This window comes from Filicampus tigris, chromosome 8 (assembly GCF_054856515.1).
Source record: "Filicampus tigris isolate MCC_2025a chromosome 8, RoL_Ftig_1.0, whole genome shotgun sequence".
NCBI classification, from domain to species: domain Eukaryota; kingdom Metazoa; phylum Chordata; class Actinopteri; order Syngnathiformes; family Syngnathidae; genus Filicampus; species Filicampus tigris.
Window position 1 is genome coordinate 20,529,093 of NC_141224.1, and position 16,187 is coordinate 20,545,279.

The 16,187-nt window shown below is 39.6% G+C and overlaps 1 protein-coding gene across 27 annotated transcripts in view; it reads right to left on the reverse strand.

Annotated features, from left to right (window-relative positions):
• rims2a (regulating synaptic membrane exocytosis 2a) overlaps positions 1-16,187 on the reverse strand; it is a 146,446-nt gene that overhangs the window by 24,943 nt on the left and 105,316 nt on the right. For 15 of the 27 annotated variants that reach the window (XM_086039293.1, XM_086039291.1, XM_086039296.1 and 12 more), the window contains 6 exons: positions 14,749-14,855; positions 14,456-14,488; positions 9,771-9,803; positions 5,227-5,327; positions 1,349-1,515; positions 551-790 (listed from right to left, as the gene is read on the reverse strand). In XM_086039293.1, the coding sequence (XP_085895419.1) occupies positions 551-790; positions 1,349-1,515; positions 5,227-5,327; positions 9,771-9,803; positions 14,456-14,488; positions 14,749-14,855 (681 nt within the window). The remainder of the gene's footprint in view (positions 1-550; positions 791-1,348; positions 1,516-5,226; positions 5,328-9,770; positions 9,804-14,455; positions 14,489-14,748; positions 14,856-16,187) is intronic. The other 12 variants (XM_086039306.1, XM_086039295.1, XM_086039294.1 and 9 more) reach the window with 5 other exon arrangements.

Sequence of the window (16,187 nt, forward strand, 5' to 3'; positions counted from 1 at the left end):
TGTTCTAGTTTGGAACTGACTTTTTAGTTCTGTCAATTAGCAATACTCTCATGTGACCAGAAAAAAGGGGCCATCGTTGATTGTGTTGTACTCAAAATAACGAGGGTCCTTGCTCTGACACACACAAAAAATAATTTCAAGGAGATTGTTTGATAATTAGTGAAATGACCCCATTTGAACTTCGGCTGAAGCAAATGATCAATTTCAATCGCAACCTGCAGAGAGCTGACAAACCAACATGCACTACATATGACTACAGATAAGGAGGATTGAGGTCGTGGCTGCGGGGGTCTTCCAATAACACCAAAACTGGTCTGAGAGCTGGTCTCTCTTGGTTTCTCTGTGGTTGACTTATTCTCGTGGGGCATTTGTCTTAAATGCTGGTGTTTGTAGTATTCATTTGGCTGTTTTGTCATCCATGTCTTCATTATAGCTTCAACACCATTAAGGAAGCATGCACAATGGTGATGCTTCACGTAAAAGTAAATGGGCAACAGGGCAAATTGAGGTTCATATTGATTCTGCAGTTAGAGGCTGCCACGCTTGTTACCTGAGGTCAGTCTCTGAGATACTCCTCTGGTGCAAGTCATCTTCTTTCATCAGCATTTCTCCATGATGCTGCTTGTCTTTGTCTACTTTGTCCCCTGATCCCTTTCTCGCTCCCTGCAAGATCCCCTCTTTATTGACCCTTGTCCCTTCACCTCCACCTCTCTTGCCTGTCTCTTCCTCTTCTAGTACTTCGACTAAATGCTCATCCCCCTCCCTCGACTGGCTCCTTGATCGCAAATGGCTGTAGACGGAGACAGAAGCAAGACAGTAGCACATGCATAGCAGAAAGAAAACCAAACAAAAGCATGAGAAGTGTCAAGTGACAAAACTGAAGCCAAACACAGAAATATTGCAGCCAAGATCAAATGCAGATAACAGAAGACAGAAATGCAGAACTACTGCTAAGTGTCATGCAATATGTATTTTTTTTGAATTATTAAGAAACACCAAAATAATGCAATGTCTTCTGATTATTTCGGCAAATATGACTAGTTGTGGACAAGCTTCTCCCACAGCTTAAAAGCAGCAGAGTTCAACTGTTTGGTTCAAGATTTTTCTACAACAGAGCCAAACCTGAACTCAGTGGGGAGAGAAAATGACACAGTATGCTATCTGGTGCATTTTCCTCGAAAGGCTCGACCAGGTGCAAACAATTTCAGTGTTGAAAATGTCTGTACATGGAAACATATACAGGAATAAAACATTTGAGCTGTGGGGGATTTGTCCACCTATGAAAACAACATGTTGGGTTTATAGTGAAAAAAAATTCACTGTTCCCTTAATGCAGAGGTCAGCCTACCGGATCTTGCGGTTTCCTTGTGGCCTTTCAGACTGGACAGACATGTAGCTCGTGCTGCTGAACCGAGAGGCGCTACTGGTTCTCGATACAGCGGACACGTCGCTAACATCACTGTCTGATGACTTGGCGGACAGGTTATCTGAACCCCGTGGATCTCTGCCGGAATGCTGAAGAGAGGAGAAAAGAGGTTGCAGTCTTTCTGTTGTTTGGATACACCAGAACATCTGAACATTTGCATGGTCTTCCAAGTACACCGTTTTGCTTTGGAAGAGCAGCCACCCTTGATCAGATTGTGCCATGCTGCTTATGCAGAAAGAGGAATGTTTCTGCTAGGCAGAACAAGGTGGCGCAGTAAAACAAAATGTTTGTGGCAGTCGGCACCCAATTTGTCATGCTGCGTCCAACAGGAAAGGGGTGCAACATACCTATATCTTACGGAATTTCATTAGAAGAGTCAGTTGGACACCTGAAAATTCTTAGCCTTGGCGGAAGTCTCCACTCAATATATTACCACCCACCCATCTGATATCTATACCGCTTCTCGTGATGGATTTAAAAAATATATATAAATGTCTTCTATCTATTGTACGATTACTTTACACCAGGGGTGTCCAGCTCTGGTCCTCAAGGGCCGGTGTCCTGCCCAATCATCAGGTGCGTTGCAGCAAGGAGAGCTGGAAAACAGCCAGGGAAGCGGCCCTTGAGGACAGAGTTTGGACACCCCTGCTTTACACCTACAATTACAGGTGAGGTTAGCATACAGAAATTGTGTGGAAAACACACTAAAGTAAAAAAATACAAAATTGAATAAAGCTGAAGATGTCCCTGGAAGTTTAAAAGCAGAATTAAGTTGAATGTCATAAACATGAAGACATTATTTGCATTATGTTCAAATGGAAATTCAAAACTTTCAAATATTTCCCATCTTATGTTGGTTATAAACAATGTAAAAATGTACAAATTTAGTTTTTGTAAGGCTTTGATGTTTTTATTAAGATGTTTTTTCAAGATAAGGCTTCCATCGTGCCACCCTAGCCCAAACATGAAGACCGGAGATTGTTGTCACTTAATAAAAAGGCATGGCATGCCACAAATTTCTGCACCTCCTTCACTGTTGTTGTTGGCTTATCGGCAGTCTTCCTGTCAATTATTATTCTCATCTTTTCATCACTTATGAGGGAACATCCAGTTCTTGAAAATGTCAATGTTATGCCATATGTTCTCCACTAGACTATGAATGTCTTTATTGCATTCCATTGCCTATTGAATGTCTTGGAAATGTTTTTTTTTTACCCTTTTCCCAAATATATTTGAACAAAGAGATTCCTTTGATACTGTGAAAGCACTCTGGGGACCGTTGCTCGTGCTTTAAGATGTGACACAACAATGTAAGGAAAAGCCTACTAGAACAGCTAAACATTATGTGGGGTTAATCAGAGGCACTTTAAATGGTGACAGGTGTGTTCTAACTCCCATTTAACATGAGTTTGAATGTGATTAGTTAATCTGGACACAGCCACATGGCCATTTATAAGAGGGTGTGCACACTTGTGCAACTGTGTTATCTAATTTATTTTTACTTCCCTTCCTATTTTTTCAATTGGGTTGTACAGGTTATAGGTTACAACTGTCACAATGATGAAGGCAAAGGTTTGAAATTACTTATCTTTATCTTTGATATGGTATTTAAACAGGGGGGTGAAGACGTTTTATATCCATTGTAGTGCCTGTGCGTGTATACTGATTGTACTAATTAGGGTGTGGAACCTCCCCCATCCAAACTCAGGGCACATACAAACCAAAAATAAGTTACACTCACATTATAACCTATGGGCAAGTTCAAGTCTTCAGTTAACCTAACATGCACGTTTTTGGAATGTGGAAGGAACCCAGAGTAGCCTACCCGGAGAGAATCCAGGAAAGCGGAGGAAGAACATGTAAACTTCAGAATGTAATAGCTGACTGTCTTGATGGTAAAGGATGTTCCGCCGCGCTTGCCAAGCATGTGGATGTGCATATAATAATATCATTGACATGGTCTTTGAGGAATGTTTATTGTCGAACTGAGTGTTGAGTGTGACTCTCAAGTCTTCTTTGGAAACTCTGAATGTTGTTTTGTCAATGGCGCTTCCGAGAAGGATATTATTCGACAGACAATTCATAAGCTGGTCTGCTTTTTACAGCACACTGACTGCTTCTAAAGTGAGAGTGTTCATAACACAGACATAAAAGGAAAGCTGGGCAGCGACTCTTGAGTTTATCCCAAACACTAGGGAGACAGCAGACTGTGGCCAAGCTTTCTAAACATGTCCATGATCACTTTAGAGAGTAGTAAACACTTGACTCTGCAAACTGTCAGAGTCACGTTCCTTTACTTTACAACACTAGAACCACTGTTCCGAAAGAACGCACATGTTTCATCTGCTCTACCTTCAACTCTATCCAGTCATTCAAGTACTATAATGGAATTGTGTTATCACTTTCATCTGAACCCCTGTGGCGAGCAGACCTGGAAACCCACACAGTTCCTCTTCCCAAGGGCTGACCAACCGTGGGCGGGGGCAAGGGGGTCAATATGAGCTGAGTGGTGATTGAAGGCGGGGACCACAGACTACAAAAGGTTTCTCAAGAGGTGTGGAATATCGCCTCTCTGGCAGACAAGGCACCTGAGCTGGGATGCAAAGTCAAGAGGTTCCAGCTCGATATAGTTAAGGTGGCATCGACACACAGCTCGGGCTCCGCAACTAGTCCACTTGAGAAGGGCTGGACTCTCTTCCAACATGAAGTTGCCACCGGCGAGAGACACAGAGCCACAGTCAGCTCAAAAAAGTAATCTGATTACTGATTCCCCCTTTAAAATGTCACCTAGTTATCTTACTGATGACTTGATTTTAAAAGTAAGTTAGATTACAAGTTACATTATTAGTCACATTCAGTTGAACTAAAAAACAAACATTTCTGTAAAGATACATGGTTAAAAAGAAAAGAAAGTCATGTTTCACTTTGCTGAACATAAATACGTGTTCTTCTATATAAAAAATAAAATAATGACAGTCTCTTAAAATTACTTAACATACATAGACTTGTTTTGACAAAAGAATAATGCTGTTTTTTGACTTCAGTTCGCATAAAGATATTTTTAAATAAAATAAAATACATATTTAACTGTTAACACTGTAATTACAACATTTAAAATGTTTCAACTAAATCGTTCAGAATGTTGCTTGATGAATGTGAATGATGTTTTATGAACACTGAACTGGTTCACAGCATTAGAACGAGTGTTTTTTTTGTTTTTTTTTAAACGCAATTGCATAGCACCACATGTAAGCTGAAATTACAACTTTAGTGGCATGGGCCTGATTTAACAGCATTAAACAGTGCGCACTCACACCAATGCAACCAGAGGACATTTTTACTTGCACACTTTGAAAAACAGGTAGCATTTGCAACCATTTTGTTCACAGTGTCGAGCTCTACATTACCAAAAAATGAAGAACACCCCAAAACCCCCAGGCCCCCACCCCTCTGCTGCTCCTGTTAACTGACCCCGGATAGGCGGAAGAAGAAACAAGAAAAAAGATAATACTGTACAACAGTTTTACACAATCACGACAAACTAAAATGTAAATGCCACATTATTCTTTAAAAAAGAGTAAGTGGGACTAAAGAACACATTTGTTTTAAAGAAAGATTTATGAATGAGGCCCCATATTGTATTGCCATTAAACTGTCTGGTATGGTACAGATACACATTACTGGGTGACTGTTTAGTTACGTGTGCCATATTGCAGACAAGCCGAGGTGTATATTATGTCCACGAATCTCATGTCCAGGTGGAGACGGTACATACAATGCATGTGTGGACATGTTTTCACCTTGTGGTAGTCCTGCTCCAGCCGTGAGTCGGAGCCAGCTCCCTGCTTGTACTTGTTCATCTTCATCTTCATCTGCCTGGTCCTCTCCTCCATGTCAATACCTGAACAGAGTATGATATTTGTCATATGGAGGTCAATAGATAAAAAAAAAAAACATGGTGGAGAGAAACACTGCAGTGATGGGAAACAAGCTTCTGCTGTGCTATGAGTCATGAGCTATGACAAGGAAGGACCAGTCAAATGGGAGAAAGCTGAATGGTCTGCTTGGAAATCATCAACAGAGTAAACAAACAAGCTTTGTAACACAGTTAACAGTTCAAATCCTCCAATAGACATTATCTCAGTGTTCATAGAAAACAATGATGAATAACTGCATGTTTACTTAGATAAACGGCACTCTTATCAAACCTTTCATTTCTTAATTGCATGTTCAGGTTACCATATTTTTTCTTAAATCAACTATATTACTATAGTTATATATAGTTATATATTACTAGTATTATTCTCTGGTTCATAGCTCACTATACAAACAACAGTGAATTGTCAGCTATTTATTCTTGTTCTGTTCAAAATGTGTAACGTGTAATGTAAAATAAATATTAACAGCTATAACCATGTAGGAAGAGCTGGGCATCGTCTAACCGCCACCGAGTTACCGTCTGTATATTTCAAACGACCTACGTGGTCCCAGTCGGTCCGAGTCAACCAAACGGTGTAGAGAACGGACTTAACCTGTACCGCATCACACGCAGGTGCCACACTCCTGACACATGGCCGAGTAAGTACAGAAGAAAAAAAGAAAACTGTTGTTTACCTTGCGGACCCACAGACGCATTGAGATGTGACCCATATTGTTTTTATTTCACCGATCACCAAGCTGTGTGTGTGTGTGTCTCAGCTGTTTTTGTTTGATATATATTTTTTTTGGCGGTGTGTCTGCTCGTGCAGTGACAATGACCGCAACAATTTCAGACCCATCACCAAATTTTCATTCCTCACATGAATCTTCAAACAAGATGTCTCCAAAAAAAAAATCAGAAAATGTCCTCTCAAGCAATCTCTATGAAATATTGCAATCGATTTTCCAAAACTACCACAGCACTTAAACCAGCCCTAATCACCAATGACCTCCTTCTTTCCTCTGATTTTAGCTCCCTCACTGTTCACTTCCTCCTTGACCTCAGTGCAGCTTACGTTTCCATCAATCACTCTATCCTCCTCTACCCCCTTCAATCAGGTGGCATTATCAACACTGCACACTCCTGGTTCGCATCATACCTGTCTGACAGATTCATTACATCTCAATCGATAGCAACAAATACGAAAGCACCCAGGTCTCGCATGGAGTCCTTCAAGGCTCAGTGCTCAGTCCCATTCTCTTCATCCAATATATTCTCTTAATTAGACATCCATCATGATTTACTGTATACCTCCACCAAAGCCATAATTCACTATCATTCTCTTAGCCCTCACCGACATAAAACCTGATTAAACAACTTCCTGTATCTAAACTGCAATAAAACGGAAACTTCAGCCCAAAATCACCCCACTCACAACTCATTCTAGATTGAAAGAAGATGCAGAGAACACCACCCTATCACCCTATCCTCTGTCAAATTCACGTTCTCTTCATAAGCAATAAGATCTCCCTAATCACCTACAAACCTCTGAATAACATTGCCCCTCATACCTGACTGATCTCCTCCATCACTCCCCGCCCCGCTTCACTCACCGCTGCCTTCTGCGGACGCCGACCTTCTCAGCCCCATCACCAGAAAAAGTACCCCGAGGTCTAATATTTTAGTTGTTTATATTATAGTTATAGTTGTTTAATTTATATGTTGTTTTCCTGTGTCCCATGTCTTTTTTTTCCTCATTAGGTTTTTGTTTCCACCTGTTCTTGTCAGTCTGTCGTATCATTGTCGTTGTCACCCTTCACTGAGTCATGTCATGTTTTCAGTAGCGATGAGTCCATTCCCAGTATTTGTTTGTTACTTTGATTCTTGTTTTTTTGTTTATTAGACTTTGTTGATTTAGTATTTAGATCATACCTGTCAACCCCGGGGTTTACTGAATTTTATGAAAGGTGTAATTTGCCCTTACATATCTGTATATAATCATACACACTACACATTATTTTTGAATGGCTGCTGTCACGTAAACGGAAATCAGCGATGTACGGCGTACATGTGTGAATAGGTGTTTGCACCTGTACAAATTACGCCAAAAGTGTACAACTTGACAGGTATGACTTGGGTTATTCTACATGCATTGTTTGCCTTTTTGTTGAAACTGAATATTTTGGGAAAATATACTTCTTCCATTGTCCCACTTGTTCTGCTTCGTGCATTTGGGTCCACCTTTTGCCTCCCAACACCTTGAAAACAATCCGAAGACTCTGACACCGCACTGAGGAGGACAGAGCCTTTGCCACGACTACCTCCAGGCTCTGGAACTCCCTGCCCCTTGACTTCTGGAACTCTAACACCCTCTCGTCATTTAAAAGTCAACTCAAGCCCCACCCGATCATAATCACTTATCTGACCATCCTCCTACACACTATCCCTCTTTCTGTTAGGGCCGTCACACACATGCTACAAGATTTTACCAACCATTTTTGAAGCGATTCATAATTTGAATAGCAGTTACATGATGTGGCGACATCACAAATTATAGCCATCAAAATGCAAGCAAGCTTTCACGCAGTCCAAATCAATTTCAGGGTTATAAGCAAGCAAGACACAGCTTCTCATCATGTGCCACCAAGCAATAGAAATAAAGTATATACAGTATACAAATTGTGCTTTACAACAATACGTAACCATATTGATAATTTCATATGTACCTGTGGATGATATAGCAAAGCTTGTGGTAAAACATGTAGGCCAAGGGGCATACGTACCGTGCTGGTTTCATTGAAATGAATGAGAGCGAGCACCGCCTTTCAATAGATTCCCATTTTTTCATCTTTATTCCATATCCTCATTCTACAGCAACCTGTGTCTTCTTTGACTGACACCCAAGTGTTTTAATGATTTAAAAAAGTGAGACCGTACAACATTTCAGAACGTGGTACAGGAGTCCTTATGCCAAATGTGCGGTAGTGAGTGGCCATCTGTCATTTTTTTCAGATGGTCGGGTTCAAGTCGGATTCTAAAGCCATCAGCCATTTTTTTTACCTCTTTGTTTGTTCTAAAGGGTCATTGAGTATTATGAAAAGCTCTATCCGAATCTGAATATCATTATTATTATTATTGTTACTAATAAAAAGAATGTTATCATTATTAGTTTCATCAAAACCATCCATCCATTTTCTCTACTGCTCGTCCTCATTAGCGCTGCGGGTGGGATGAAGTCTACCCCAGCTAACTTACTAACATAGACCGTGGATTGGTCGCAAGATGGGCAGTCAAACAAAATACAAACACAATTATTATACAGCTCATGTCTAATCCTCTCTGCTCTCCTCAATAATGTAATGATCAATAGCGTTACTAGTTTTACACATACACACATACACGCGCACACAGAACAGAAAAAGATGAGGAAATGATAAAGCAATTTTCTCAAGAATTAGCTTTCTGTTTACTGTCACTGCAGTTAAAGTAAACTCTCAGATTTTTCTTTTCATTACAGAGACAATATTGTTGACGACTCTGTTGCAGGAAAATCTGATTTGTGGACAATATTTCTTACGTTAAATTTAAAATCTCATTGTAGACATTCCTGTTTAAAGAAAAAAACCTTTGTATATTCAGCCCTGCAATGTGTCCAACACTGACGTAAAGCAAATAAATTCAGAGCAATTCATACCTGTGTCATGTGTTAAGATGCCTATAACTGGGTTATATGCTATAAAATGGCTTTTGATAAAAAATTCAGTACTGAGTTAATTAATTGTTTTGGGTTAACACATTATTAAAAAACAAGAAAGCACAGAAATTCTGCAACTACATATTTGTCTGGGGATCTGATTCTGTGAGACTTTTTATATGGTAGTGAACAGTACATAGTGTCCCTTTTGAGGAATTTGTGACAATTTTTCCACAGATTTCTTTATATACATATATATATATATATATATATATATATATATATATATATATATATATATATACATATATATATATATATTTGTGTGTATATATATATATATATATATATTTGTGTATATATATATATATATGTATATGTATATATATATATATATATATATATATATATATATATATATATATATATATATATATATATATATATAAGAGAATGGTGACTGGCAACAAGAGCTGTAACAAAGATCACACTGTTGTGACAATGAGATGATTTTCTGAGCTGAAGCAACACAGTGTGAATAGTAAAATAACCCAAAAGCCAGAAGCGCTATGACCAGGACAATTTAGAGCACACATGGCAAGCAAAGCTTAAAAGACAACTGAGTTCAGTCGAAATAGGTGGGAAGGGTAAGTGAGGGGGGATTCGTTGGGGGCGATTGGTGGATGCAAGCAGAATTAGGAAGGAAGGAAGATGATGTAGAAAGGACAGACCTGAGTTCGTCCAACTTGTTGAGGCAGTGTCTTCTGGGATCACATCCAGAATAGACAGACACAGAGAGAGGAGAGGAAGATGGATGTGAGAGGATGCAAGAAGGGGTTGGGGTGAAGTTAGAGGGAGTGTGACACCACCACAGTAATCACAGAAAAGGTAGGCCACTGTTTGGATGATGAGGGTGAGAGGATGAAGGCTCGGTGGAAGGGGACCACACAACACAACAATACGATACAACAATGACAAAACATAAAAGAAACACACACAAAAAAAAACAACAACATACACACAATGCACCAAGAACACAAAAACTCTACCATGGGCATACAAGCATAAATAGCACAAGAGAATGTGAGGCTGTAAGAGGCAGAAGAAGCTGAGATTTTCATTATTAGATAACTGGAGAGGAACGGGCATTGGGGAAGGCTCTGTGCTTTTATGGGAAAAAATCTGTAATAATAAAGACATGTTAATTCACTGAGCCAGACAGAAACTTGAGCCCTCTGGGAGTTGGAAGAGTGAAAGAAAGGTGGGTAAAAGGGGAGGGAGAGGTCACTGAGCCTGTATAGGTCAACTCTGTGAAGTCTGGAAAAAAGCTGTGAAATTATAATTCAAAGACACAAATACAGAGCTGCAATCGGGCAAGCACAAAAAGGAAAATGCACACTAGCACAAGGGCATTGGGAAATACACTAAGAGTAAGTTGACGGCTAAACACACACAAGCGCTAACTCATGAAAGAAAAGACACATCCTCTGTCTGCTTCAGGTAATTATTTTTATCCATTCATACATTTTCTCCCTGTCACCATTATCCCATTTTCAGCCAACTTCAACGATGAAATATTCTGGCAAATATTTGCTTTCCCTTCATTGAATACACGTGTTTGAATCAACAACCACCTTGTGACTTATTTCCCGCAGCTCTTGTTTGTTTCACTTCTTTATCTCTTCCTTTGTGTTGCAAAATGACTAAGCAGCAATAACTGCAGAGAGGGAAAAACAATGAGTCCTATCCAGAGCATAATTCTTTTGAACAGTTTGCATTAAACTCATTAGTTGAACATTCAGGTCAATCGTGGAGTGTCACATTAATTAAAACACTTTGTGAGACTTCTGATGTGCTTTAGCAGCTTTCATCTCTTTGTGAAAGCTAACGCTACACCATTGAGAAAATCCAAAAATAATCACGTCAGCAAGTGAAATTAAGTCTTCACTAACCTCATGTAGCTGAGTTTAAGATGGTATGATTTAAAATCAGGACACCTAGACATTTAAGTGCTGTATTTAACAGATACTAAAAATATGATCTTGTACTACTACTAATACTACTATAAGAAGTAGTAGTAGCACTATAGTAAGGGTTTAAGTAAGATTTAAGTCACCAACCTACTACTACTACTACTTCAACTACTAGTAGTAGTCGATGTAGTAGTAGTATCAAATATGGAAGATAATAACAAGGCTTCATTGTAATCTCTGGCTTTTGATCCGACCTGAAATTGTCGCCTCTTTTCCGGTGCCTATTGTATATTGTGTTTTATGTTAATTTATTGATTCCATTTTGTTGTACCATGTTGTAAAGTGCTTTGTTACAGCTCTAGCTGTTATGAAATGCGCTACATAAATAAAAGTGTATTGTATTATATTGTATAATAGTATGCATACATTTTATTACAATCAACAATTTCATTGACGTAATGGGTGTAGTAAAATTCACCATCTCACACTTCAAGGTTCCGAAAGGCGCACAACCAACCATTCACACTCACGCATGTTGACAGTCTTCAATTAACCTTTTGTGCATGTTTGTGGTATGTGTGAGGAAATCACAGTATCCAAAAGAAGACCCACAAAAGCACAAGGAGAACAAGCAAACTCCACATAGGATTGCCTGAGAATCGAAAAAGCACACCTTAGAGCTTTGGGGCTACTACTATTGCTCTAATTATTATTGTCCAGATGCATCAACTCCATGCACCACCGCAAAACCACACAAGGACAAGAAAGGCAAACTAAAGGAAGCTATCCATAGACTGCACGTTCACATGCAAAACAATTCTAATATGACATTACAAGATCATTTTTTTCAGTTTTTTTGTAAGTGGGCGGACTTCAGGAGACCAGTACTCTGTGAAAATGACACAGAGTGTCATTCAGACTGCAAGAATCAGACTGCACACCCAGGCCAACAAACCTGTGACACTGAGGGAGGGATGTGCCCCTTCATCAGACAGCGAGCCATTAAGCCCTTGCTGCTGGTCCTCCCAAGTTACTTCTAAAAAGGAAGACACACACACAATACACAAAAACACCTAAGGCAAGATGGAGTAATAAGGACACAAACCCACTTTGGTCCAAGTTTTAAAATCATATGTTTTTATAAGTTTTTAACCTGACTTAAAATGACAAAATGAAGTGTATGGTTGTTAAAAGGCTGAGGTAAAGACAAGCAAGAGAGAGAAAGCTCCTTTCCTCTTCAGCACCCAAAAATGAACAGCTCCCTTGGCATTTATTTTTACATATATTATGACATGTGCGCCATCTCCTGGTCAGCAACTGTAATGGCCTATTTGCTTCTAAACCTAAACACATGACACAATAAATACTATACATCTTTGTGGAACATGCCCCCTGAAATAAAAAAGTAGATGTACTGAGATCAATATTTTTGGACGTTTTTAAATGGAATATTTCACTTAAAGGTGATGTGTGTGTATTCCATGTGTGAATACCACGTGGAATTTCAATGGGTTGCAATTTAATAACTAAACTGTCTTTAAGGTGAAGCTGTGAATTATGAACTCCTGTTAAAGAGGACAGCGCAGATTAAGTCTCGGACGCCGAATGGGAGCAGCAAAGATCAAAATTACAGAGCTCTGTCCATATGACATTGAAATTCAAGTACTGACTAACCATGCATGCCTCTAATTTAATCATAATATAACTGCTATTGCACAAAGAAATGCAGAGAAAGAGTAGGAGCAGGAAAGTAAAGAATGCCACACTCAATGATAGAGGATAGAGGAAAACAAACACAATCACACATGCCAGAGAACTTGCCTTTCCTGCCATTTACTGGTGCGCTTTGAATCTTTTCTGTACAATATGCTAATGGTGGAAACACAGAAGGTGGCTCATAAAGGGTCAACAATTTCAAACATTGAGAACATTTGACAATACTATAGTGTTAAAGCATTTCTTACTTTTAGTACAAATGAATAGATTAATAGATCTGCCGACAAATGTGCCCCCTTGGCCAATACTTTGCACGGACATGATGTGGACTCCTGACTATCATTCTCAAAAAAGTATTCCAAAGTCAATATATCCAAGAGTCACTTGGCACTACAGCTGGCACTGCATTGCTCTACTAATGCCACATCCTTAAAGGGCAGATCAATGCCATATATACAGGGAGTATGATATGATGTAGAAATAGAAATATTGGCTTAAAAAAATACAAAAAGAAAAAAAAAACAGCCATCACATTTCAAGAAAATGACCGATTAGACACGGCCCAAATCAGTTTCTTTAGGGATAAACACACCTTGGCCACCATCCTGAGACTCAGGTGAGCCAAATTCCTCTGCTTTTCATTCTAACTGAATTTTAAAAAAATTACAGTAATGTATGTGCTAGTAGAGAACAAAGTTTTACATTCATACAGTTCATATTTGAGAGGACAACAAAATCCTCCCTGGATTTGTCAGGGGATACTTAAAGATTCAGTTCAACTTACTGCCACGCAGGTGCTTTATTTGATCTTTGCAGCCTTGTGGCAGTGTAGAGCAAAATCGTGTGATATCCACACACACAACACACAAGTTGCTCATTTCACAAAATGTATGGGAGAAAGAAACACAAAATAACAGACAAGTAGGGAGAAGGATAAGGACAGTTGAAGAAAAAAAATGAGAATTGAAAAAAAGTTTAAGTGGTCCAGACAGCAACAATACTACTAAAAATACTTTGAAAGAATTACCGAATGAAGGCAGGACTGTGAGAGCAACAGAGAGAAGAGCAGCGAAGATAAGACACAAGGAGAGCCCTAATGGACTCTGACAATGATGAAAGAGTCTTGCAAATACTTTGACAAGTCCTACAGGACTGTCTGTGCTTTTTAATTCCTGCAAGCTTTGTCACAGCCCTCCCCTGCAATCACTGTAAGCCACACCAACTGTTTTGTCGCGTGAAGCGATTGCTTTAAACGCATCAACTTTCGTAGGATATTACAAAAGCCTAAACATGTTTTAAAAGTGTGCTGAGGATACATGTTACATATCTTAAAATGTCACTTTAAAACAGGAAGAATGAGGCAAAACATGAGGATAGATTCGATCATTATGTCTGAAGTACTGGTAAAAAATAATAAGTTTATCCAGGAATAATGTCTACGGTAGTTCAAATGTATCAAAATAAATAAATACAAATCAATAATACTGACTCAAGACAAAAGATCCTTGAAAAGAACACTAGTAGTGGGATCCAGACAAGCCAACACAGAGGAATATTATGATGACAAAACAGGAGTTTACACTACACTACATACAGTACATCACACTACATCAAACAAATATGTCTGCAAATATCGTTGCAGACAGGGTTTTGGTGTTCAGAGTGAGGTGTTGCTCGAGCACCACTCACTCTGAAGACGTTAATAACGCTTACACACAGGTACAGACCTTCACAAGGCTCGCTTCCTTCGTCTCCATCTTCTACGGGGGAAATAGGAGGGGACCCGAGTGGACATGTTATGAAACTTCTATCAAGTACGATATCATTCAAACCACAAGAAAGAAGACGAAAGAAACAATTTACGTTTCCCCTTCCCAAAGTGAAGTGTGGGAATAAAACATCTGAGAGATATTGCACAGCTAACCCACAATATGAAAGCCTGTCCCTTAGGGGACTTCATTTTGCACATACTGTATACTAATCAAGGAATAAAAAGAGAGACAACAACCAGATGACTTACTTCTGTCCTTCACTGTGGAAGGAAGCTGGGGGAGTTGCCGACCTCGTCTGTGGGACATTGGCGTACTGTTTGGACTGGTCTGGACTGATCCACTACGCGGGTGCGCCCTACATGACACAAAGTTGTTGAAAGTGTGGTAAGAGACAAATCAGTGGTCATATGGATGCAGCTTCTGGTACTGTACATGATGCAGCCATGTAAAACTTAAGGCAGAAACCTGTCTCTGTAAATAATGATTAATACATAATCTAACGCTAAAATGTGTCATACATATTTAATATCCTCAATCGGACAATGTAAATGCGGTCAATACATTAACTGAACTACTTGCTTTGACCAAAATAAAGTCAGCATGAGGTAGTTGACAACACAGGCGAGAGATCAATCTCGAATTCGGTGCACTTTGCATCCCCAAAGACATCGCACGCATAATGAAGTTTGGCACATGGCATGGGAGTGAAGGGACACATCAACTGTTCGGAACTGAGCTGCAAAAAAAAGAGGCGTTGAAACGCATGTGCAGTCAGTCGTCAAGCTGCAAGAAGAAAAAAAGTTCAATGCAGAATCAGCAGACCATTGCGACCATGCGTTCGGGCCGTCTCCAAAAGGGCTTGAACTCAAATCAGAAAGGAAAACAAACATAGGATGCCATCAAAGGGACGAAAAAGCATCAGTCCATGTTAGTAAGAAAACAAAAGGAAAAGTCAGCCCAACACTGCTATACTCACACAGGTGTATGAGCAGTGTTTTCCAAAATCAAAATGAATCAGCACGGTATCTGGTGGCAGGATTAGCGTGCTTTGGATATGTAAAGAAAATGCAGCATCAGTACTCTTGTGAACAAAACAGAAAATGGGCAAGGTGGGGTGCATTTAGGTGAAAGAAGGATGGGGAGCGGGTTGTGGGATTTTGTGTGCTGGGCGGTGGTGAAATGATTTCCCTCATTCGTTCTGGGTTAGTCGGGTTAGTTGGTTTAGGGTGAGTGCGAACTTGTGGGGAAATGTTTGCTTTGATTTAGTCAACAAACCTTTTAAGAGGAGGTGAAATTAACCTGGTGTATTTACACCCTGTAGCCCTAAGGTATCTCATATGATGAGCATTACTGACTATATATGGAGCTAAAAACTGTTTAAAGAGGAAATCAACGTAAACATATTTTTTCAAGAATATGTTCCCAGCAGGCCCACTAGTTGAAACACGGCATTCTGATTAATATTGCATTTGTGGAATATGAGTTAAGCAGCAAAATCAACCCTTTTTAGCCATCTCAGAGGGCGGCCATGTTGTCACTTCTGTCGACTGAAAATGACATCACAACTGCTCAGGGCTCGGCTAACAACCAATCACGGCTCAGCTTCAGAAAACAGGTCAACCGTGATTGGTAGTTACCTGAGCCTTGAGAAGTTGTGGTGTCATTTTCAGTCGACAGAAGTGACAAA